This window comes from Catharus ustulatus, chromosome 11, assembly GCF_009819885.2.
Source record: "Catharus ustulatus isolate bCatUst1 chromosome 11, bCatUst1.pri.v2, whole genome shotgun sequence".
In the NCBI taxonomy this organism is placed as follows: domain Eukaryota; kingdom Metazoa; phylum Chordata; class Aves; order Passeriformes; family Turdidae; genus Catharus; species Catharus ustulatus.
The window spans coordinates 3,240,223-3,265,372 of record NC_046231.1 but is presented as its reverse complement, the minus strand read 5'-3'; the positions used below and the strand labels follow the sequence as shown (position 1 = coordinate 3,265,372).

Sequence of the window (25,150 nt, the reverse complement as noted above, 5' to 3'; positions counted from 1 at the left end):
AAAAGACAAGGGGTAAAGAGACCAGCTCCAACTTGAGAAAAGGAAACACTAATTCTGACTTCAAGTTCTGTTCTTCACTCAGTCAACTAAAACAAAACATCTGGTATAGCTAACCAAAATTCCACACACAGCCCCTATGAGAAACACCAAAGCCAGTGCCAGGAAATCCATGTAGAGCATGAAATTCCCATGGATGTATCCCTCCCTTTCTCAAGTCACAAAGTAGCCACAGCAATGCCGCTGCAGCTGCTACAAAGGGATAGTTTATTGAGGATTTTAGCAGCGGTAGGATCACTCCTAGATGTTCAGAGGTGCCCTGCTCCAGTTACAGGTCAGGCTGTCAGAGGGGCAAGAGAGAGAACAGACACTGACTGTGAAACCTTTCCCTGCACAGAAACAGACACAGTTCCAAAACTCACAGCACCACGGTGAACCAGCTACTGGGGGATAGCCCAGAACTCATTCATCAAACCACAATTATTAAAATAGCATGGCAGCTACTTAATTAAAGAAATTGCATTTGAAACGAACTTACCATCTCTGTCTTCATCATGAATGTTCAGATACAAGTATTCCAGTCCTCTTCCTTTCTTGCCATGTTCTGCTCCCTGTATTTTAGCCATAAGCGTGGTTTTGCCTGAACCATCATCACCTGCCAGTAAGTTTGTCAAGGAAAAAAAGACATCTTCAGAATTACATTCGACTTCATAGAAAAGATTTTTCCACAACTTGCTTAATTAATGAGAACCATCCTTGTACACTAATCCTATCCTTGTACACTAATCAAAGTTATTTGCTGTTCTCTTTCAAGTATTTCAGCTAAATCCAACGGCTTATACCAGAACAATAAGAACGAAGAACTATCTTATTCTCTATTATTACTTAAAACAACAGTGGAAATCAAAGACAAAATAGATCTGTAAGCATGAAAACAAGACCACAGATCAAATTACATAACCCAATTGTAATGAATCCATGTGTCAGTTTGCTCCAATCGGTGTTTGAAATACGAATTATTCTACAAATAAAAAAGCAACAAACCAACACCCAACTGGTTGCGTGTGTTACTTACCAAAAACAAGAATATTCTTGCCCGATGGCAATTTAGATCTGGACCGTGTGGAGACTTCGCTGAGGATGGAGGACCTGGGGAAGCAGCAGAGCGGCCGCGTTATCCCGCGGCAGGGAGCGAGCGCCGGCTGTGACAGCACCATGAGCTCAGCACATCCGCACCCACGGCCCGGCACATGCGGGCTGTGTACGGGCAGGGCTGCTGCCACAGCACAGCCAACTGCACTCCGAACCACCGCCAGCATCCCACCTTCTAGAGAAGCTTTCATGATTTCTAAACCACCGGCAGGAACATTTAAAGTTCTCCTCCCTTGTAACAGGCCACAATACTACAGAACATTACTTTTCAACTAACTCTCATCGCGATCGATTGCTGTATTCGATATACGCTTTTCTGCCACTACAGGTATTTTTTGTAGAGCGTTCTTTAGGAATAAAAGCCGAAAAACCACAAGATCGCCTACGCCGGAGCCAGCCCGGAGGATGTCCAGCAGAGCCGCGGTCCCGGGTCCCGCTCCCCAGCTCTGCCTCCCCCTCACTCTCCCGTCCCTGCACCCGCGGGGCTCCCGTCACGCATCCCCGGGCCCCGTCGCCGCCCGCGGGGCCCAAGCGCGGCCCCGACCCGGCCGAGGGCCCGCTCTGCGTTCCAGCCCGGTGGAGGCCGGGCTCGCCCCGCCGTGCAGGCCCCGGGCGGCCGCGGGCGCTCACCAGAGGTTCTGCCCCTCGTCCTCCTCGCCGGGCAGCTCGGCCCCACCGGGCCCGTCCGGCCCCAGCAGCTTCTTCTCCGCCAGCACCGGCGCCATCTTGGAGCCGCCGCCACAAAGAGTGACCTCACCGGGCCGCGAGGACCCCGCCCCGCCCCGCCCCGCCCGCCCGCGCGCGGCGCCGGCCCCGCCGGCCCCTCCGCCCCGCGCCCGCCCCGCTAGCCCCGCGCGCACCGCGCCCGCCCCGCGATCAGGCGGTGCCCGGGCAGCCCCGGCAGCGGCCCGCCCTGCCTTGCGCGACCGTGCTGGGACCGCCTGCGCCCCCTGCTGCCCGCGGGAGCGGCAACGGCTCAGGGACCCCCGGCATCCCCAGCACCTGCTCAGGTACCCCCTGCTTCCCCTCCGGACCTAGTCAGGCACCTGCTCAGGGACCCCCTGCTTCCCCTCCGGACCTAGTCAGGCACCTACTCAGGTACTTTCACTTGCACCCCAGCACCTTTCCCGGGACCTGCTCAAGTACCTTCTCCTGATCTTTGGTTCCTGCCCTGATACTTCTCCTGCCCTGGTATCTCCCTGCACCCCCTGGCACCTGCTCTGGCACCCACCCCAGTACTTCCTGCACTCCCTGGCACACCTCCCCCCCGGTACCTCCCCACAGCCCCGGTCCCCGCCCTGCTGTGCTTCCACCAGTGCAGCCCCGGTGCCGGGCGGTGCTGGGATCAGATCTGGATCAGCACCCAGTGTAAGCCGTTGCTGACTGATCAAACTGTCATTACCCCATACTCACACCCCTGACACCCTCTGTTGGACCAACACTAACAGAACCACGACAGACCACATCAGGGTTTTTACAGACATATTTTCCTGGGTGGTTTGTCAGTCATTCCAGCCTTTAAAAGTGCTAAAATACTGTCCTGGGTGGCCCAAGCAGCCTAAAAGTGACATACACTCATCCAATTTTGTTTTTGTGGTGCCTCTTACATGTAGATTTCAAAGCACTTCTGCAAATGGATTAAACTGATCAAGACTGTACATTCAATCCAAAGGAGAGTAAAAGACTGACTTGCACAAATTCACACCTCAGGTTTCTGCCTGCTCCTGGTCCATGACTTCCTTTCTGGATCCCAGCAGAATGTTCCAGTGATGTGGTTCCAGCCCCTGCCTTCCCAGAGGAGGTAAAACACCAGCAGAGGCTGCCTGAAGAGGCAGCAGGAATTCCTCCTTTGAAGAGTCTCAGAACTTGACAAGGCACTGAACAACTTGAATAACTTTGACCTCAGCCCTGCTCCAAAGAGGAGAGGAGACCAAAGGCTCCACAGGGCCTTTCCAACCTGAACTGCACTTAGGGTGAGGTCAATTCTCAGTGTTGCAGTATTCTCACCTTGCGGCAAGTAAAGATTTACACCTTACATATTTTAGCCACTTGATACATATTTTAGGCCTTGATAATGTGGATGCTAACACACATTCAGTAAAGGATGAAGTAACAGCTTGTCTGGATTTGCCTGCAGTCCCTGGAAAAGCACCTGGAGTGTGTAAGGGACCCCAGTGTCCTCCTTGGAGACACTCCACCTCAGGAGCCCTTGTGGCTTCCACTCTGCCAATAGTTCCACTGATACTCAACCCTGCTATTGGCAGCAGCTCCACTCAGAGACATCTTTTATAGAAGCTTCAATATTTTAATAATAAAACCCCACAAATTGCAACTGCGGAAAATATTGGAAGGTGTATTTATTGCATCACTGGCATAATTTTTATTGCAAGTCTCTCAGTTTTGGTTACCTTGCCTGTTTTCAAGCATTTAGTCCACATCATAGTAAAAACCTAGTGGTAATAGAATAACTAAACCTTTTCCATAATAAATTAACTATTGATTCATCCATCATTCCTTTATAAAAAATACAACTGAAATACTGTCACTGAAAAATCAATTACCAAGGCTTTCAGTAAAGCTTCCTATAAAAATGTGTGATTAGCAGAAATTGTGGTTCTGCTCACTTACCTGAAAAATACACCAGAAAACTGTCCAACTATAAACAGAAGCCAAATTCTGTCAGTACTTACTCAGTTCAACAGTGAGTACAGAATTTCTGTAACAGTGAAAGATTTGCCTTCTCTGTGCAACAGTGTTTGACCACACATTCAGTGTTTTCTGTCAGAGATATTTTTCTGCACACGCAACATATTCAATGCACGACAAAATATTCCACCTGCTTTAATCATTTCACTTATTAAGAGGAAACAGATTCAGACACAACAACATTAACAGCAGTTACAGACAAAGTACTCATTTCAGCAATATATTCTTTTCTTACAAATGGTACAGATCAAGCTACAAAAAGTTAACTTAAAAGTTGCATAAATCAAATTCTCAAGAAGGTTAAATTAAGTTCCAAATTAATGTTATTTTACTGATAGAGATTTTGTTGCCTATGATAGCATGACTTAAAGACATTGCCAGGTTTTGGTAAATTAAATTTACAATGCATAACAGTCCTGTCAGTTGTCACTGAAAAACAAGAGTCCAAGCCAACATAAATGCTCCAAGGGCTCAAGTTGTTCTGGCAATACCTCAGTTACAAAGGCTGTTCTTGAACATTCTGCAATGAAATCCAAAGCACTCTCAGATGATGTTATTGATGTCCTTTGTGGGCTTTTTTCATCTATAAAATGGAGATAAAAGAGAAAATATCAAGATAAATGTTGCCCCAAACCACTGCACAATTACAGACCAGCTTTCAGTAGACAAAGGCTTGACACTTAATTGCTCCCATGGTCTCCAAAGCACAGGAGCAATGCTCCCTGTGTGAGGGATGCATGGATTAACCAATGGGAAACTGCTGCAGAGGCTCTCACAGACCAGCATCACAGCAGAGGCTGAGCAGAGAGGAGACCAACTCCCTGATAAACACAGGGATTAATTCAGAGTCCTTAATGACATTCCCATTCTCTTTGTACCCTCTCAGGTGGCATTGGCAGGTTCTAAGGCTCTCTAGTCTTTCTCTACTTTAGCTCTCTCTCTCCAACCAGCAGCCCTGATGGAATTACACCAGAGACCATTCTCATGGGCACTTCACTGACACAAGCCACACTCACATGGCTGCCCACTCTGAAAGCCTGTCTTTATTTCTGCAAGTCAGCTCAGGGGCTAACGATGAAAACTGAGCTCACAGCTTTTGGTATCAGTAGAAAATTCAGTGGTGAGTACAGTAATTTCACGAATACAAGCCGCACCATTTTCACCACAATTTTGGTGGAAACCCGGAAGTGCGGCTAGTACTCCGGGGCGGCTTATATTAACAATATTCTAAAAGCTGCAAACACGGAAGTGAGAGCCCGCGGCAGCCCCAAGCCAAGCTGGAGGCCGGCCAGCCCTGGCTGAGGTGGGAAAGCCTGGCAGAGGCAGGGTCAGCGGTGCGGGGGGCGGGCAGCAGAGCCCGAGCCAGCAGCGCGGGGAAGCCCAGCAGAACCGGGGCTGGCAGTGCAGGGGAGCCCAGCAGAACCGGGGCTAGCAGTGCAGGGGAGCCCAGCAGAACCGGGGCTAGCAGTGCAGGGGAGCCCAGCAGAACCGGGGCTGGCAGTGCAGGGGAGCCCAGCAGAACCGGGGCTGGCAGTGCAGGGGAGCCCAGCAGAACCGGGGCGGGCAGTGCAGGGGAGCCCAGCAGAACCGGGGCCAGCAGCTCGGGGAAGCCCGGCAGAACCGGGGCCAGCAGCGTGGGGGAGCCCGGCAGAACCGGGGCCAGCAGCGTGGGGGAGCCCAGCAGAACTGGGGCCAGCAGCGTGGGGGAGCCCAGCAGAACTGGGGCCAGCAGCGTGGGGGAGCCCGACAGCGCAGGGGCCTGCAGTGCCAGCCAGGGCGAGCAAACGTGGCGACGGCGGTGCAGACGGGAGCGGGGGGCAAGTGAGCCTGGCGGCGGCAGCGGCAGCACCGCCCGGCCGGCCCAGCCGAGCCGTAGCACCAAGCTGGACCACCCGGCCCTGTCGGCAACCATGAGTGGGCTGAGCCTGCCTGGCCCCGCCCCGAGCCAGTAAACCCGCTATGCTGTGATTCTGTTTCTAATTGGCAAATTTGTGAAAGTTGCACACAGATGCTCGCTACGAACGAAAGTGCAGCTAATATTCGGGTGGCTTATTTATTGACAATGACATCAACGTTGTCGACGCACCGGAAGTGCAGCTTATACTTCGTGTGGCTTGTATTCGTGAAATTACTGTACCTGCACCTGTAACCTGTAGTACTTCTTGGAAAGATCAACACTTGTCCGTCCTTTCTGGAAAGGGTAAGACCACAAAATCAAATTCCAGTGGTTGCCCATTTTTTGTACTCCTTTCAAAAGGCAGTTGATTTCTTCAGTTGTGAAATCTTTTCGGGCTCTTCTCTTTTTCAAAGGTGTCATGCTCATGGCCAGGGAACACATTTCATTGCCCTACAAATAATTATTTTGGTGTCATTAAGAATTATGTAAATGTACATACTACTTTGCATGTGGAAATAACATAATAACTGGCAATTCAACATTTAGTAGTTCTAAACAAATGGTCACACTGGCAAGGGAACAATGCTTCTTCAAAGTTTCTTCACTGTCACCACTCACTGATGTACAGTATTTTTCTGTGATCTTCATTTCTGGTGTGCCTACATAGTTTATTCTTTTAGCAGGTTTATTCCTTTAGGTTTCTGTTACTTCCATATCGTGCAAATCTTCATCAATACAGGAAAAATCAGACCTCCAAATCCATCATTCTGAAAAGATGTCTGCTGAAAAATGCTAAACTCAGTTCAGGGCTAAATCAGTGTGACTGGAGTAGAAATGACACAGGAATATTTTTTTAATAAGGTTCATTTTGCTACTGGGCTCCTGTTACAGGTGACTAAACCAGAAACTACACAATTCCTAGTGCTTTTATTTGGCCTTTTATAAACATGTCAGTGAATGATTAGGCTTTGTATAACTAACCTCATCTTTGTCAAGTGAATGTGTGCAATTTTCTTGTAAGTTCTGACATTTCTGGCTGCACATCTCTTTGACTCTCTGTCTCTTCAGGTTAGCATCTTGGGTTTTTCGTAAAGCTACAAAATTGTGAACAAAGAGGCCACTTTAAACTAACTAAAATCTACAGAAAAAAACTGAATATAAAACTGTAAAGGACCATTTATTCGAATCAGTCTGAATATGCAAGTGTACCTTTGTCAGTAATATCTCACTCTCCTTATATCTTTTTCTCATTATCTACATTAAGAGATAAGGACTATTGATGAACTAGAAGCAAATAATAGTATTATTCATGTTCAAGTGGATTTCTGTGAGAGAAAATGTAACAGTTTATTTAAATTCCTAGCTATTTATCTCAAATAGCAAGGACAGGTGCTTCTCTCAATGTTCTAATCTACATGCAAACACTGATCTTTCATTTGTGCATATCGGAGAATTCTTTTGGTAATACTCACACTTTTCATATGCAGGTGTCAAGTTATAGTTGCTAGTCCACCTAATATTTCTACTATGTTCATCTCTCTTTGAAGTATTAGATTTGTCTCTTCTATTTGGAGTCAAAAGAATGCCTTAAAAACAAACAATAAAACCACGAACAATAAAACATTACACATCTTTGTTAGAAAAAGCCCAAATCACAAAACAGAGGTTACATTTCTGGAATTAAAATTTAGGAGAGAACCATCTTTTGAGCCATACCACTAATCTGGTCTTGGAAGAAAGACTGGAAAATTCAGTTTACTTCATCTTATAGGAAATGTGTACTTGGTAAAGATTATATACTGCTGTAATGAGTTTTCAAGATGAAATACAGTTGCTTTGGTTGGGTTTTTTTACATTTTAAAATACCTTTGTGGCTTTCACAAGACAAATTAATAAATTTCTGAATCTGAAGGAGAAAAATATAAACAAATTTAAAAATCAACCTCCTAACTTTTAAATAAAATAACCATGTAAACAAGGCTTTTGAAAATAAGAGTACTAAAAATTAATTTCAAATTAATTTCTGGTGGGAATTTGAAAATTCAAATTTCAATTCTCATTTCAAAGAAGAATTCATCCTAAAGGAGTCCCCTTGTAGTTGTTTATTACAAGTCCAAGTCCTCAGCAGAGCTCCCAGATGGAACAGGAATGGATCTAATGGAATAACATGACTGGAACTGCATAAGGAGTGGTGCTGAATGCAGGTTCAGGCAGCTGAGCTCTGCTCTGAGCCTGACTAAACCTTTCCATTTTAGAAAACCATGCCACAAAACTGAGAAATAGCAAATGCCATAGAAGTAACCCTGACAGGATTCAAAACAGGAAGTGCCAGATAACTTTGCAGGGAAATAATGTCCATTACACAATTTCATGATTACAGAGGATGCATTTTCTGGTCTTAATCATATAGAGATTATTCTCAGAATCTAGAGGATAAAAAAGAAAAGAATTTCCTATCCAGTCTCCCATGGTAAAGTTCTGTAGAAGAATTAATAGACAGTAGGAGCTTTTCACACCAGTTGTCAAAGCAAGCCCTTACTTTGGAAACTACCCTTCTTGCTCCTAAAAGTTGGTATTTCTTTATGCAGCCTGTCTTTCTTCACTGGGGCCAACATCATGTCTGGAAAATATAAGATGAACACTAGTACAAATATCTAGTACAAAGTAATAACTGCTTCATTGTCAGAACTCCTCCTTTCAACCAGAAAAATAAAGGATTTACACTTTGGTGTGGTGTCATACATCTACTCACACATTTTCAACTTAATATATTTCTTTCTCTTAGGACTTGACTATTTCTAGCAAACGTGAGAGTCTCATCAAAGCCTATAATGAGCATCTGTCACCATGGCAAGAACCACAGCAGATCCTTCAAAACAGAAGTGGCCAGTTCTGATCTCACTTAGTACAAATCATACATCAAATTCCATGAGTGAGTTTAAAACAGCAAGACAATCAGAAGGAAATAAAAAAGGTTCAGAATTTTAAATGCAATTACAAGCAATGGTTCCAAGTACTGAAAATAAACTCCATACTTTGGTGAGTTCCAGCAGCCATCCTGCGGAGTTCCCCTCGGTATCTTTCTTCTGCCTCCAGAATGACTCTGTGCTGCTCACACCTGTGCAGGGAACTCTGCAACATCTTGGTGAAGGTTTTACTGTTCAAGGACAGTCCTGCTGTGCAACCTGGGAAAAACAGGGTATTGCAGAAATAGCAGTCACAGTTTCTAAAGAAGCCACCACAAAGTTCAGTGTTTCATTTCGCTCACTAGGATCAATTTGACCTCAGGTTTTCCAAATTCATGTTGTTTTTATGCACCTTCTTGAAACACTTTGTATTTACTCTCTTAAAAAAAATTCTTTTCAATATTTTATGGGACTAAGTTATACTGCACTTCCACCCCAGAAGTACTGAGCAAGGTATGGATCGTCTACAGAACTACAACTATTGGTGGGATGGGAAGACACAGGCCTCATTTCCATTTGCACATTTATCCAGGACACTATAAATATATATTTTGTACTATATTTTTGTTTATGTGTGTTGTAACAGTTACCTGTATTAATCTGAATCAATGGTAAGTCTAGTTTAGGCATGAATTCCCTCACAGGAAGCCTTGCTGTTCATTTTTGAGGACATTCCTAGGGTAATTTATCGTTTAGGTATCTCCTTGGATGCTCTCATGGTTAAGTTACATCAGCTGAAGGAGAACTTGTGTCAGGAGTTACAGGAAGGGCACAAGTCTGTATCTGTAACCTTCTACCTTAAGATAATGCAGTGCTAAAGCTCAGCTTGAATTTAGTTTGACAACCCAGATAAAAATAATGTCCAAAGGTGGGTTATGGGCTGCTTTGAGGTTCTTTGTTTTCTGTGGGTTTTTGTTTTGTTGGGGGGTTTGAAATAATGAAATGCTGGCTTGATTACAAAATCCACTCACAAGTCCAGAATACCAGCAGCGTTGTCATGACCTACTAATGGAGCAGGCTGGAGAAATAGAGCCTGGGGTAACGGAGAGCTGTAGGTGTGGATTACCATAAAACTGCCTTCCTGCACTTCACAGCAGGGAGGCGAGAAGGACTGCAGAACACTGAGGAGGCTTAGCAGGAGACTAAATGAAGGAAATGAGAAGGGCTACATGTTCTTCCTCCCTCTCTGCAAGCAGAGAAAGGAGGAAAACACCTGCTCAAGTATTCTTCTAATTAGGGGAAGTCACATTTTAAGTTACCGTGTGTTCTGTTTTATCAGCAAACACATTATTACATGGAATAAAACTGCCATTTGTCAGCTTTATTTCAATATTTATCTTTTCTTTTAGCAGTAGAGGGAAAGGGAAAGGGAAAGGGAAAGGGAAAGGGAAAGGGAAAGGGAAAGGGAAAGGGAAAGGGAAAGGGAAAGGGAAAGGGAAAGGGAAAGGAGCAGCTCAGGTTTTGTTACTACTAAAGGTGATAGAACAGATGTGTTATGATTTCTGTCAAGTCAATCCACTTACTGCACTGCTGATTCTTTAAGGCTCCTTTATGTACTCTGGAAAGAAAGATCTAAGATAATATTTACCTAAACACCTTAAATCTGCCATTTTATGGGATGAAGATGTAGCTGAAGTACTTTTGACTCTCTCAGTTTTCTCTGAGCAGAATAAATGTTGATCTAAATGAGGGAGGAAAAAAGTCACTAAGACTTCTTTTTGCTATGGTAATCATGCATCAGCATAACTACATCCAACTGCATTTTCTATTTGTAGATTATTAAAGTTTAATTAACATAACAGCAGAAAATCTAAATGAAATTTCTTAAGTTAAATGCCTCGCATTCACATTTCTGTAATTCCAGAATAATTTTTTCATCACTCTCCCAAAGGACATTACTTCAACTTGAACATAGCAAATTAACCCTGCAAACTCATATTGCTTAACAAAGCCTTACACACTTTATTTCTGTTTGGAATCAGATGCTGACAAATATAATGTATTAGAATAAGAAATAATCCCAGTTTAAACAGATGTAACCTGTAGATCAGCTGATCTCCTCTAAAGCTCCCATTCTGGCAAATTCTATCTAATGAATACTTAGCAATTTTGTAAATTAACAGGAAACTAAACAATGAATAAAGATTTGATTGAACAGATCCCAGTTCTGAAATAAATGTATCCCACCAGGATTAATGCAAATCTGAAAAGCTTTTCTCTTAAACACATGTTCACATGTAGGAACAGCAGCAGGCAAAATTCACTCTCATAGGCAGGTTCTATCCCAGCCTTACAGGCACAGCACCAAATGTGCATTTTCTATTAGTGGCTTTCACTGGTCAGTATAGATTAAACACTAAACTTAATCTCTGGTACATTCATTTGTACAGTTAAAATAAAATCCAAAAAAAGAAAGCTTAAATATGTACCAGAGGAAAAGTAGGATCAATGTTCTGGTAAAATTATGTACAATATAAAATTCCAACACTATGCAAAGCAGTTAAAGGATATTACACATAAGGCACCTCTCTCATCTAATGATACTTAAAAAGTGACAAAAACTAGTGATAAATCTACACAAAACTAATTAAAATCTCATCAAGAACAAAATCAGCTCAGAAAGGAATATGTGTAGCTATTTGTACCTGATGTGCACGTCTGTTTCATATTTCTAACAGTCTCTGCTGGTTTTTTACATAACTGTTCACTGGGAAGATCAAAATGTGAACAAATTAAACCAAATAAAACAATAAAAACAATGTACATTTACCTGCAAATGAATACACACATCCCAAGGGCACAGCAAAAAACCATAGTGAATGTACAAAAGAGAAAACTAAAAAAATATTGTAATTATCCAGAGTTACTGGACTTATGGCACCCAGCATGTAATCAGTGCATGTTAAAACCTGTTTTGCAGAGATCTGTGATTGGCATTCCTTCCAAGTCCGTTCAGCAGGGAGTGCAGAGCTGTCACTGGTTTCCAGAGTAATTTGCAATTCAGACTCACATAAAGATTACCACGTGCACACAAAGCTCACAAAGTCTTCAGATTACTGTAGCCTTCACCATTTGCAGCAAATGCTCTAAAAGGTAATTGGTTTTCTTCTTTTCTTACACTAATTAACTTATATGCAACCAACACACTGCTATGATACCCTAATTGAGCATTTTTGTGCCCCTGACTCCCTCTGAAAGCTTCAGGAGCAAGGAGCCTGATCCATGGTTACCTTCCAGTAGCTCCTGTGTTCACACGAACACATATTCAAAAAGAGAGGGGTTTTTATTGATATTTCAACAGTTTTGTGCATCAGAGCCCAGAACCACAGCTAAAGAAGCTGTGAAATTATGCTAACCAGTAGCAAAGTAAAATATACCTGAATGTACCATGGAAAATATCTATGCTCTTGGTGATTTCTGTGGTAGTTGCAAAGTAACAATACAATACCAGAAAACTGCACAAAGCAAGGTGCAGCCAGACACATTAAAAAAGCACAATAAAAATGTGGCACTCAGAAAGCCCAATACATAAACCACCTCCCCCCCAAATGTAGACTTTTCCATTGACTGTCTTGAGGGATATTCCAGGTATAATCTCAAGAGAATGGAATCTGTATTTATCATTGCAAGTAAGCTATAAATTATTTTGGCTTTATCAATAAAAAGCCCAAAATAAGATAAACTAAGGAGCAAAAAGGAAAATTAGCATTTGTGTGAGAGCAACGAGCAAGAGAACAGGGAATGACCAAACAGGGCTGTCCCTTTCTCTTCCCATGTGGGGCAGCACTGGAACACGAGGGGAGAACAGCAGTAGCACAGAAACTTTTCCCCCTACTTTGCAGACACTCCAAGTTTCAGAATTTTTCCAAGCAGTTCTCTAGCTGTTGTTTCCCTAGTAAGTGCACATTACAGAAACCATTGTCGTTTTGTCCAAACCAATGGGTTAAATCTTGATCTGTTACTTCAGTGAGAACTCTGAGGCAAAAGCCACAGATGATTTTCAGCACTATGCTGAAGGCACTTGAACATGCTGTGCAAGAAGCTCTCTGTACAACACCAGCACTCAGAGATCAGCATCTTTGTTACTGCAATGAACTGATCTTTGATCTGTGACCAAAAAACAATCTCTGCTGGGCCACTGAAGGGCTACATCTTTCCACTAGAAAAAAACCCCATCGTTAGTAACAGATAACTTAAAAGCCTGCCAATTTGGAATGACTAAAGAAAAGTAAGTTAGTATTTCTGCTTAGGTGTAAGATTCTTACCCTGCTTGGAGACCAGACTGATTTTTTCCACAAGCAGTTTTTCTATTTATATTGTGACTTTGAGGTACACTGTCTGTTTGCAGCTCAGTGACTGAACATGGAATGTTCCTCTGCTCAGTTTGTCTGGCAGAAGCTGCATCCATAGTGTTCTCTGTTTCATTTTTTTGTGGAGCAGAAGTTACAGATGGAGCAAGAACTTGATTATTCAACTTTGAGGTCAACTGTGGACAACAGACATCTTTCTGTGTTCTTTCTGTGTACTTCTTTGAATGAGCAGGGTCCACTTCATGGGATTTTAATGCTCCAGAATTGGCTACTGAAGATTTGTCTACAAATATTTCTCCTTGCACTCTTTCCTGTATTGCAAAATACTGGTTAGTGACTATGTGAGCTCTATAAAAATGTTAAATAAATCCAGTAACAGGATTAACTAGATAGTCTAACTGAGGGTTAAGCAAATTCCAGAGAAGCTTCAGAAAACCCCCTGACTGAGCTGAGAGGCAACAAGACAGCAATGCCACTGAAGGTGTTGAGGGGGTACCTCCTAAGTGCTAATTTCAGGCTGAAGCAAGGAATTTGCTACTAATGCAAGGCACTGCTAGAACTTAAGAGCCATCTAAATATCTCATAAATTTTCTGTTCCAAACCCAGAGATACTTAACAGCTTTAAAGCACAAGGAAATACGAAACAACTTTATCTCAGCTTGTGTTCACATTCTCCTTTATGATCTATCCCACCACAGCCATACATCCCTGAGCACTTCGTGCATGCAAATATTAAAATTATAGGTTTGAATGTCCAGCAATTAAAAAAAAAATTCAACTTTATCTCATAGAAAATCTGGATTTACAATAAACTCAAATACTTCATACAATACAGATGCCTCCATTCTCTGCACACCTGTAACTTGGTCAGATTTACAATAATGAGAAAAGTTGCAGGTTGTAGTTTCACACAAATCCCAGGTTTTCCTGGGGTTTTTTGCTCATGTTGAAATTATCTTAAGGATTTACTTTTGCTTTCTCCTTAAACTCTAGAAAGATGTGATTAGTTTTATCCTATTTTGGTAAATAGGCCAACCTCATCATGCTCTTTTTCAAGTGAGTTGATTTTGTGTAAAATTTCTTCTGCTTTCTTCCAGTAGTCTTGTAGACAACTTTTTCTGACTTGCACATCCAATTCTTCTGCACTGTCCACATTTAGTGAGTTATCATATAATTTCAGAGACAACTGTTCAGCTTTATAAAATATAAAACAATATTAATATTTAAAATTGTATCAATTACCATTTTAAAAAGTATTTATTATATTTTAGTATGCTGAGGAACAGCCCCAATAATTTAACGCAAAATAACAATTTTTATAAAACTTAAATTTATACATAAATATTAACACACTTGAAATATAAGCTGCAGTCACAAGAGGTGAGCTTGCAATTACAGTTACTATAAACAGTTTGTGCAATGATGCTGTGAAAAAAAAAGACTTTTTCATTGACTTAACTCTGGGTTCTTTACCAGGATGAGTTTCTGCTTTTTTAAAAAACAATTTCATATCAATGGACACTACAAATCCCCACACCCCTTCATCTTACACAAACTTCTCAGCTGTGCTTACAGCACAAAAATGTAGATACAGGTTTGGTTTTTTCCTAATTAGAAATTGCACACCCTCCAGCTTTAGAGATTAGAGGACAAGGTCTCTCTATTTCATGGGTGGTATTGTACAGACAATTAATAAAAAACTTAAATAGGGGACCTAAAAATACATCCTACTTCAGGAAAAAAAATCAAGATTTCTTAATATTAGAAATTAACCTAGTCACAGTGATTTCAGGGTTGATAATCTCCTGGTTTATTCTCTCTCTAGTGGTACATCCCCAGGAACAGAGTATCCACTGGGTGTTAAATGGCAACATTCCTATTTTCCACAGAATTTATAGATGGGAAAATTTTAAGAACTGGCCCTACATGGAGAGGTCTCACAAATAAATTATTGCAACACTGTTGGGAATTTTACTTCTCTTTTTTCTGCCTAAGTCAGTTCTTAATAACAAATAAGCAACTTTCTGTGCAGAAAACAAACATCTCTTGGAGTACACACAAAGCTGAGACAGTTAAAATCACTTGGGGAATCAGCAGAACACAGAGATGGAAATAATCACTGCCATTTTTAAAGCAATACCAGCAAACTTACTCATTTGTTTGCAGTTCTGCAGCACAAAAGTAGCCGCTTTGATGAGCTCCTCGTCCTGAGATTCTGTCAATACCTGAATCATAAGTGGCAGACCATTGTTCTGAAGCAGCTCACACTGGTTTTCTTCTAGAACAGGACATGGTAAAGGAACATAGGTTGGTTTCCGCCCCACAGACCTTAACCTTACAGTAATTTTAGGAGCCAATACTAGCAACTTTCTGTAAGTTTCTGTAGAGAAAGATTTTCATTACAAACCCAAGCCTGCTGCAGTCACAGCAGGAGAGCTTCACATCACACAGGATTATTTGACCAGAACTCAGATTTCTGTAGAAAAACTGAAGGATGACTGACACAAATTGTAGGATGGAGTTCCAAGCTCATTTAATTGTGGCCTAAAACATTCAAATAATGACTCCTGTATTTATTTTCTTCCATTACCTGCTCCTGGAGTAGATTTCTGTGAGGCCTGAGATGCAGAAATATCAAAATCTCAAGGTTTATAATTAGCAAAAAGAAATTACTAGTTTAATCCTGACCTAGCCAATCTGTTTCTCCTCATTTATTACGTAATTAACGAAATTTTTATAGTGATCTCAGTTGCATATGTATTCACATAACCGAAAAATTGCTAAAAATAATTTTTTTAAATTCCATTAAAAAATGGAATTTAAAAACGGAGCATTTTTATTTTGAAAGTGTTGACATTTTAAGAGAAACCTTTTTTCTGTCGGTTTAATAATTTTTCTATTCAAAAGACATTTTCCATTAAGTCTTGTTTCAATAATTCAATAATTCTTCATGAAAAAATGTCTGTTCAAATAAATTTATGACCTATTGAGCTAATTATTAAACATTTTATTGGCACTCAGAGGATGAAAACCAACCAGAATTTTTGAACATAAGCCCTTTTTCTTGCTTATCTAAGCATTCATGAGAAAAACAAGTAGTACAAATGAACTTTCTATTTGCTTGCACTACCACAAAATACCAACTGAAGTGCTGAATGTAAGTAGATATGCTTGGGCAAGCCCTGAGGAACATGACAAAAACATTTCAGGGCTACCTACTGCTTATGTGTCTTGAAAACCAATGCGCTTACATGGCTTCTACAATATTGCTGGCCTTGTAAGCAGTGGACAGAAGCTGTATGTGCCAAGGACCATGAAAAGAGAGCTCAAGACAGCTCATTTGCTATGTCTGGATTGTAGTAGCTTTCAGGTCAGGGTTAATTATTCCCCATGATCCCTAAACCCAGATCTGAATTCTTGCATATTAGTCTACTTTTTTAAAGCTGCTAAGGACACTTCCTGCTAACAAACTTTACAATTTAAAGATGGAACATTAGAGAAAACTTTTTTTCAGAATATTGCAATTAGATTTAATCGAACTCTCCCTGGTGTTCCAGTCCAGATAAAGTGACACCACTGGAGGAGTCAGTGAATGAGAATTTAGGCAAAGATGACAGACAGGAAAAAGAAAAAGCAAATCTTACCACAAACTTCAGTACAGTGTCCAATTGTCAGAATTATACTGATTTTTTCTCCTGTGCTCAGTGTCTCATTGGACAGCAGCTTCAGCAGCTCTGACACAGTGTGGTACTTTGCCAAGACAACACCCATGGCAGCTGTTCGTTAAAATAATTGGAAAGAAAATAAAATAGATAATGAGTGTACAGGAATTATCCAAGGATAAAATGTTGGGTTTTGAGGCAACTCTACAGACCTCTCAAAGACCAACCTGCCTTGGGCTTCAGGCAAGCTGCAGGTTCGTCCCTCTCAGCAGGAGCTGCACAAAAAGCAGCTCCGTGCTGCCAGGGTAGCTGAGCAGTCCAAAAGGTTTGTAATCCAGCCGATGTGTGGGGTCTCACCCTTCTGGGAGGCCCTTCAGGTTTGATGCCGACTGCTACAATCTTCTCCCCACTCTCCAACCTGCCTCGGCTAGCTCCGGGTCAGAGATTAGGGCAGTACAAGCTGGCTTGTACTGGGCCAAATATGGAAAAGCACACTGGTGGGACACAACCCGCCAGGGGAAAATTGTAGAAAAGTCAGGGGGCTGGTACGATGGTGCCTGCCTGGCTGCAAGAAGCCAAAATTGGTCAAAAGAGTCTGGACAGCCAGACTTTAGACCAATCACAGGAGCTTAGAGAGATATATTTAGGAGGTTCTAAAAAGAGTTGTTTAGAACAAGAAAGGGCTTTTTGTTGAAAGAATCACGTGTGCCTGTGTCTCTCTGGGGGCTCGGGCACACAAAGCAGCAAGTGGCGTCCTGTGTGAGGAACTAAAGCAACAAGAGATGGGGGGATTTAGCATGGGCAAAGCGAAAGACCAGAAGGCTCCTCTTGCCAGGATAATCCCAGGTTTTATCCCCGAATGAGTTCCAGGGGAAAAAGAGAGCGAAGCATGGGAAGCCGGGTTTTTTTCAAGCCTCGTCAAGGGGCGGGGGAACTCTGGGATACAGCCAGTCAGGGGCGGCCAGGGGGAACAGGGGAGGGGGAAGGCTTAAATCATGGAACAGACCATGAGGGAACCGCAGGAGAAACCATTTAAACCAAAACACTGAATTATGACAGTGAGGAATAAGGGCTTCGCACTGTGCAACTGTTGGAAATCCCTGCTGAGTTTCTCCACATCCTTCATCAGCTCCAGCACAGAGCCAGAGAGAGGTGAATAAGCTTTGACACACAGAGAATCTGCCATCAAAAGAGCAGGGGCAAGCCCTTCCTGGCACTGGGAACATCACAGTCTATCCGTGCTGAGGCCTAGCCCTGGCACACACCAAGTGATCTGAAACTACACTTAGAACTAGTGCAGGTATGCTTTTGCACTTCTGTGAACTTCCCTTTGAAGCTCTTATGGCAGAAGTGTGAGACAGACCAGCCATGGCCACAGCACAGGCTCATCTCCAAACCTTCTGATGGAATACACAAGACCAATACCCAGCCGGCAAACAGAGCAGAGGTGTGCTGTGCAGAAACACTGCATTTCTTCAGCTCCACCTCTGAATTGCTAAAACTTTCTAAAGCTACATAATTTATTATTCAGGCATAGGCTTAATTCCAGGATCCAAACTGACTGGCCAAACCCAGGCCCAGAGCTCAGCTTACTTACCCAGAACTGTAGCATCTTATTTTTAATTTTCAGGAAGGTTTAAATATCACTGTATTAATTTTAGCAACAGTGGGACAGTAATCCACCTCAGATGAACTAAATCACTCCTCACACCTTTGAATTTTAAAAAACACTGCAACATGCTCTGGGATGTATATAACTTAACTGCCTTTAAGCATCCATTTATACAACTTTTCCATCAGCACAAGACTTGAAAAATTGCATTTTAAAGTTACCATGGATAAAAAATGTCTTTTCACTCACAGTTATTAGCAATGCAGGCATCCAGAGTCTTTGTTACTACCACTGCAAGTTTCATGCTGGAGAGACTCAAACAGGAATCATGCATAAGCTCAAGGAGAACTTTGGCTAATGTGTCCAATCCTCCAATAGAAACAAAGTATTTCTGCACATATGCTTAGTGAAAAAAAGAAAAAATGTGATTTAAGCAACAGAGTTTTCAAGCTGTTCTAGCATTTCCCCAAGTAAGTTCATCACAGTTTTTCTGCGCATGTGTTAGTCATTACATTTCTTGTACAACAGAAGCTGGACATACATTAATCTCAAGAAATGTAGTAACTGCATATAAAATAGTTGCAGGAAAACCTGAGAAGTCAATAATGACTTTTATTTAGAAATGCTTTTAATCAAAACAGCTCCCAAATAGTTTTACTGACCTTATGAACTGTAACCAGATTGTGGCTATTTGTGGGCTTGAGCACAGTGTAGTGTAAGTAAAGATGGTGGAATACAGTTGCCAGAGTAAAGGTTGGAAGAACAGCAAATGACTTTGTATAGATTGACAAAAAACAAAGAACCATTTAACTCTCCAATTAAATTTCCTTTTATCAAATGCAAAATTGTGTAAAAGCTGGAGGTGCACTTACGGTTATTTGCAACTGTGAGACCAAGAAATGAACAAATGGGACGAACTATCCCAGGCTCTGTGCAACTCTCGAGACACTCTTTGGCATAGGGAAAAACTGAACAGCAAATATTTTGATTATCTTCTGGAAAAATAAAAACAAATTACCCCAAATCAAAACAAATTTCAGCTGAACAGTAAAGAGGAAACCAAGGTGTTACCAATAGGAAAAATATCTTTAAAGTTCTTTCACAATTTTCAGAGCAACACGTACCATTCTGGGGGTTGTTGACACAGGCACAGAGAGTGCTGCACACTGAGGACCAGAGCTGATAGCAGGGATCAGTGTTTTCATCTGACAGATTCTTCTCAGAGGTGGAGAGAGTTGTTCTGTTAAGGACAACACGAACAAGTCCCAAATAGTCAAGGAAACACAGCTGCTAACCAGTCTATTATTTGTCTGTTTGAATTGCAACCCTGTTTACCTGAATAACTGCAGCAGCAGGCTGATGCAGCCTGTATCTCTGACATAGGTTTGCCCATTTTCTAAAAGAGAACACACACAAGACTCCAAAGACAAATGCAATTCCAGACAAAATCTTAACATCAAGTTTCATTTACATACATACATTCCCTTTCCTAAGCATATATCCTCCCCAGAAGTAAATACAAAATCATATCAATATATTGGTAAATAACCTTTCTATGTCTCTTTTTTTCTATACACTCTCAGAAACTATTTGCATTTGCAAACTGTGTTTTTAGAACTAAAACATGCTCTGCTGTTTAAGGAAATCCTACTGAACAACTTAGACAATTCAGGTTCAGTTACATGCAAACATTCATATTTACAAATTAACTTCACCAAAACATTACTCATTGTATGTTCCAAATTTTGTCTGCAGATTGGCAAATAGAAAAAACGTGTAACACAGAAAAAACCCCAACTTACTATTATTTGAAACCAGTACTAAGATGACATAAACAGACATTCTTTTCAAGTTCACACCAGAATCCTTTTTAATTAAAAATAAAATGAGGTCTTCAAACAATGCAGAGGTACACAAAGTCTGTTGACAATACACTGAAAATGGAAAGTGAAAACCATTAAGTCCTGAAGTAAGATACTCATAATCCTAACTTATTAAATCTCAGTTGTGGTCAGTATGTGGGGAGTTGAATGAAGGCAGGACTATGAAGTGACTGAGGGCTTGCTCTGCAGTGAGTTCTACACCAGCCAGGACCCTGGCAAGCTTTGGAACATCCAGGAGTCATTTAACACTTGCTGCTGTGGGAGAGGGGCAGTATAGGTGTCTGGTAATTTAAAGACACCCTGTGTGCACAAATCAACAAGGAACTGATCAAATCTGGGGTTGCACAGGGCAACTGGGGCAACTTCATTGCCTCTTGCTCCAAATGACAATCCTGTAGTCTCATTTTGTGAGACCAGAAGAAAATGGAGACAAAGCACGAGTAGTGACAGGGGGCCATAATGCACTCAGAAACACAAGAAATATTATTTTATTACCATTACTCTCTATAATAATCCCCAATGTAAACAAAGCTGCTTCCTTTACGATGCAATGAACACTCGACTTGGCAAGGTCATTTATAAACATCAAACCACCAATTTCTCGAAAGTATTCGCTTGCTTCACCTACAAGAGAAAAAAAAAGACAGAAAGTCTTGCTCTTGTTTCTCTGCAAAATGAAAAGCTTCTAAGATTTTCCAACATCTCAAACCTTATAGCCTTCAGATAACATTTTTACAGTGCCCACCAGCTTCTTACCACACATGGTGAACATAAATGAGTGCATTGTTTCTAAGGGAAAGCAATTCTTACTGTTCTGTTGGCAAATGGAATAGATAGTGATCAAAGCCTCTTTCTGAGACAGAGGGCAGTCCATCTGATATTTAAGGCATTCAAGTAGTAAGTTCAGATCTGTTTTCATATCTAGGAGCAAACACAAAAAACTTCATTTAAAATGTTATATTTTCTATATATTAATCTAGTCAGGATTAGAATAAACCTGTCCAAAAGGTAGTATGTACATGTGTTTTTAAAAAGGGGGAGAAGTGAGCCAAAATGGAGCTACATCGCTTCTATTCTCCTACAAAAAACAAACCTAGAAATATTTCTACCCATAGTTTGTTATTTGAGCATTATTTCCCTTGTAGAGTAACAGCCTCCTTTTAATATTTCTGGCCTCTAATTACTAGTAAGCGTTAGTAAGTGTGATGTAAGCTGCTAAAATTCACAATTGCAAAGTGCATTAAGCGTAAATAATACACAACCATTAAAACATTCAGAGTGCAAATACAGTTGAAAATCTATGGAATATTAAGGAAATAGCCAAGAGCACAAGGCTGCTCTGTGGTACTGAATTACAGGAGACATAAATCATGCACCACAGCAGCAGAGCCCTCAATCAGGAGGTAAGAGACCACGGTACAAAATATTCTCTGGACACCTACACACAACCCTAGCTGGGTAAACAGACTTGGAAAATCTGTTTCTTAGTCTTTGTGGTATAACTAAAAGACATATTTGATAATTATTTCTAACCATGACAGAAGGTATTGTATATTGCGAACCCTTACAAAATTTAGGGGTTCTTAAAGAAGTTAAAATACAATAAAAATGTAGATAAATATTAGCAAATTAAAAAAAAAGGGGGACTTTGTGATGGTATGCTTTACTACATGTAGGTTTGTCATAGCATTTACCCTTTGCATATCCAGTACACTATCCAAAATTTGGCAACAAGGAAAAGCACATTTCCCCAACTGCTCACCACTCCATGACAAGCCTATCACAGTCTACTAAAACTTTGTAAAATTGATGCAGATTATAATGACAAATTATATTAGATATCTTACCACACTGATATTTCTGCACCTTTTGAGTGTTCATTTTTGTTTTATCTCTGTTCTTGTTCTACAACAGCAAGCAAAAAGTGTTTTCAGTTCTGTTCAGATGAGCAGTGTTTATAATATTTGTAGTATAAATGACATCATTTTTCTAAAATGCACTTTTTCCAGTTTTCTGCTTTTACTCTGTCACTTCACACACACAGAGTTTAATGCATTCTTGCATGGCAAAGTTTTCCTTGGGAAATACAGTATTTTATACTAACCCTGCATTTGTAACTGCCAGGTCTTTTGAAAGTGGGCATTCTGCAGAAATCAGGTAATTTCCATGTTACCACTGAGGGGCACTGTCAGTCAAGAATATCCCCTGTTCTGTGTCACTGATCACAACAAAGCTGATCCAATTTTCCTTAGAGTGGCCAACTTCGCCATCAGCCAACAACTGCCATAAGACCAAGTGCTGTTACTTAGGGGATGAACACTATAAACCACTCAGCCTGATGCAGCTCAAGGAGCCACTAAACCATCAGCATTTTTCTTGTAGTGCTGATCAAACCAAAGGCAATGAGCACAGAGACAGCTTCCTTAAACTAAGAATTTATTTAAATTCACCAAAGACATGGTCACATTACATGAACCATGTAACCCACAAAATCCCACAGCACTGATTCTTCACAAACCCAACGCGGCAGCCTCTGAGAGTGGAACAGCAGAGTGACATTCGGGTTTGGAGGCAGAAAGATGGTCCCTCACACATGCCCCAAGTCCCAAACACAAAAGTTTGACGCAAGCATCACAGTAGCCTATTACATTTTCTCAAAAAATGACTTAGCTCCAAGTAGAAACTTTCAATCAGTGGTGAATCCAGCTTAATAATGGATTAGTTTTCATTCTCAAAGTGGAGCAAATGTTCCAAGCAGTATCATTGTCACCTTAATGAAGACAGCCAGCCCTGTTTAGAGTTACTGGTTGCCCTCATTCCTTTGCTGCTTCCATTAGAGAGGGAGAATTTGGAGTTCATCTCCCTTTAGCCTTTCAGAAGTGATAACAGACATGCATTTCATTTTCCTGCAAATCCAACCCTGCCACAACAGGCAAAAGCTTGTGAGCCTTCCTCATCTCTTTTTGTCCTACTGCTACCACTCTGCCAGCCTAAGAAACAACAAAAACCACCCAGACAAAAGGAAGGCTGTAAAAATTACTTCACTCTGGAGCTAATTGCATTTCAGTAGAGTTTAATTTAATACATGTTTATACAATTATACAATATAGGAGCACAAGGGGTTTAAAACTGTATGTATATAAGGATACATCTTAACCTCACCTGGATCTTTTACTTTTGCAACCTACAGAAGGTACACAAAATAGTACTTATAAGTCAGCCTACACTCATTAGATGCAAATAGCTCACCTCTGTTGTTGCATCACAAGGCAAGGTGGAAAGACAAACAACTAGATTTGCTTCAACAAGCATCTGGCAAATGTTGCATATAAAACAGATTACCTCCTCTCCATCAGCTATGGAAAATAACCCAGCAACATCCCTTCAAACCTCAAAAGCCACTCCTGGTGAAGTGCAGATCTGTCAGTGTGTGTGTTCAGCAGCACTAGAGAACATGGCTGGCACGGTCAGTAAACCAGGCAGCCTCGGCAGGATTATCCTTTGCAACGCAGGGACCAAAGCCCAGAAGAGCAGATTGGTGGCGTCCTGCGGAAACCAAAGCCCACAGCAGCAGCTGAGGCCGTGAGGACTTGGGGGTGTCTTGGCCCATTTCAGCTCCCTCCTCCCTCCTCCCTCAGATCAGCCGTGTGTGATGCACAGCTCGTTCTCAGAGCTCCACTTTGAAGTCTTAGCAAGCACCCCAGATCAGCCCAAATATCAAAAGGAAAGAACATATCAAAAATTTTAAATGAAAAAAGGGGGGGGGGGGGGGGGGGGGGGGGCGGGGAGTGGGAGGAAGGCAACAGTCTAGAGAGCAACAGTCTAGAGATGGAACAGCAGCTGCATTCTTCTGTGGGAGGGCTGGGGACACCCGAGCGAGAAAATGGGGCACGGCTCAGGTACCTGTGATGGGGCGGCGCGGGTGGCTCCGGGCAGGCCCCGAGGCGCTGCCTGCTGGGCTGAGGGACAGGAATACCGGGCTGAGGGACGGGAACACCGGGCTGAGGGACGGGATCACCGGGCTGAGGGACGGGGATCGCCGGGCTGAGGGACAGAATACCGGGCTGAGGGACGGGGATCGCCGGGCTGAGGGACAGGAATACCGGGCTGAGGGACGGGATGACCGGGCTGGGAGATGGGATCGCCGGGCTGAGGGACGGGATGACCGGGCTGAGGGGCAGGTGCGGCCCCGGGGAGCTGAGGCCTGAGCACGGCCCAGCCCCTCAGGAGCCACCGCAGCCCAGGCGCCGCCCGAGCGCCTCAGGGCGCGGCCGCCCTCAGACTCGGGACAGCTCTGAGCCTTCCCCTCAGCCCGGCGGGAAGCGCTTGGAATTGCAGAACCGTCAGTTAGTCCATCCAGTTCAACGTCAGCCCAAGACTGCCACTGCAAACCCTAAACCAATAAACCATTTCCCAGTGTCCGATCCAGAGGCCTCTTTAATACCTCCAGAGATGGCAACTCCACCACCTCCCTGGCCAACCTGTTCCTAGGCAGGAACACCTGAACAGTGACAATTTTTTTTCTAAATCTAACCTGAATTTCCTCTTTCAGCGTGAGGCCAGCTGCCCTGGTTCTCACTGCAAGCCCAGCAGAGGAGACCGGCCCCGCCTCACTGCACGCTCCTGTCAGGGAGCTGGAGAGAGCCCCGAGGCCTCTCCTGAGCCTCTTTTCCAGACTGAGCAAACACAGCTCCCTCAGCTACTCCTCACGGGACATTTTCTCAACCCTTCATGAGCCTTGTTGCTGGACACAGAGCTGCCCCTGGACACATTACAGCCTCTCCCTGTCCTTTGTCAAATGAGGGGCCCAGAGCTGGACACAGCACTCCAGGTGTGGCCTCAGCAGTGCCCAGCAGAGGGGCAGGCACTGCCCTGCTCCTGCTGCCCACACTGCTGCTGATGCAGGCCAGGTGCCATTGGCCTCTTGTCCCTTTGGGCACAATTTGGCTCATGCCGAGGTGACTG

The 25,150-nt window shown here is 42.6% G+C and overlaps 2 protein-coding genes across 2 annotated transcripts in view; both read right to left on the bottom strand.

The window, feature by feature from the left end:
- DYNC1LI2 (dynein cytoplasmic 1 light intermediate chain 2) overlaps positions 1 to 2,036 on the bottom strand; it is a 29,967-nt gene extending 27,931 nt beyond the window's left edge. The window contains exons 1-3 of the mRNA XM_033069395.1: positions 1,780 to 2,036; positions 1,073 to 1,146; positions 536 to 652 (exon numbers count right to left, since the gene is read on the bottom strand). Coding sequence (XP_032925286.1) covers positions 536 to 652; positions 1,073 to 1,146; positions 1,780 to 1,874 — 286 coding nt within the window. The 5' untranslated portion in view covers positions 1,875 to 2,036. The remainder of the gene's footprint in view (positions 1 to 535; positions 653 to 1,072; positions 1,147 to 1,779) is intronic.
- Positions 2,037 to 4,192: 2,156 nt separating this feature from the next.
- Positions 4,193 to 23,497, bottom strand: TERB1 (telomere repeat binding bouquet formation protein 1). The gene is made up of 21 exons (XM_042779637.1): positions 23,435 to 23,497; positions 22,033 to 22,090; positions 20,996 to 21,106; positions 20,681 to 20,809; positions 20,105 to 20,236; positions 19,638 to 19,698; positions 19,427 to 19,542; positions 19,175 to 19,297; positions 18,552 to 18,704; positions 16,673 to 16,804; positions 15,181 to 15,306; positions 14,065 to 14,222; positions 12,984 to 13,339; positions 11,364 to 11,425; positions 10,307 to 10,399; positions 8,788 to 8,937; positions 8,292 to 8,372; positions 7,225 to 7,338; positions 6,734 to 6,846; positions 5,993 to 6,202; positions 4,193 to 4,438 (listed from the first exon to the last, which is right to left on the bottom strand). The coding sequence occupies exons 1-21, from the start codon at positions 23,495 to 23,497 to the stop codon at positions 4,409 to 4,411; spliced, it is 2,571 nt and encodes an 856-aa protein (XP_042635571.1). The 3' UTR covers positions 4,193 to 4,408.
- Between the last annotated feature and the right edge of the window lie 1,653 nt (positions 23,498 to 25,150).

Coding starts and splice junctions, on each gene's coding strand:
- TERB1 (XM_042779637.1), bottom strand. CDS start 23,497: ATGCTTGTTGAAGCAAATCTAGTTGTTTGTCTTTCCACCTTGCCTTGT. Junction 14,223..15,180: donor GCAGAACTGCAAACAAATGA/GTAAGTTTGCTG, acceptor TATTTTATAAAG/CTGAACAGTTGTCTCTGAAA. Junction 8,938..10,306: donor GGCAGATTTAAGGTGTTTAG/GTAAATATTATC, acceptor TGTTTTTCCCAG/GTTGCACAGCAGGACTGTCC.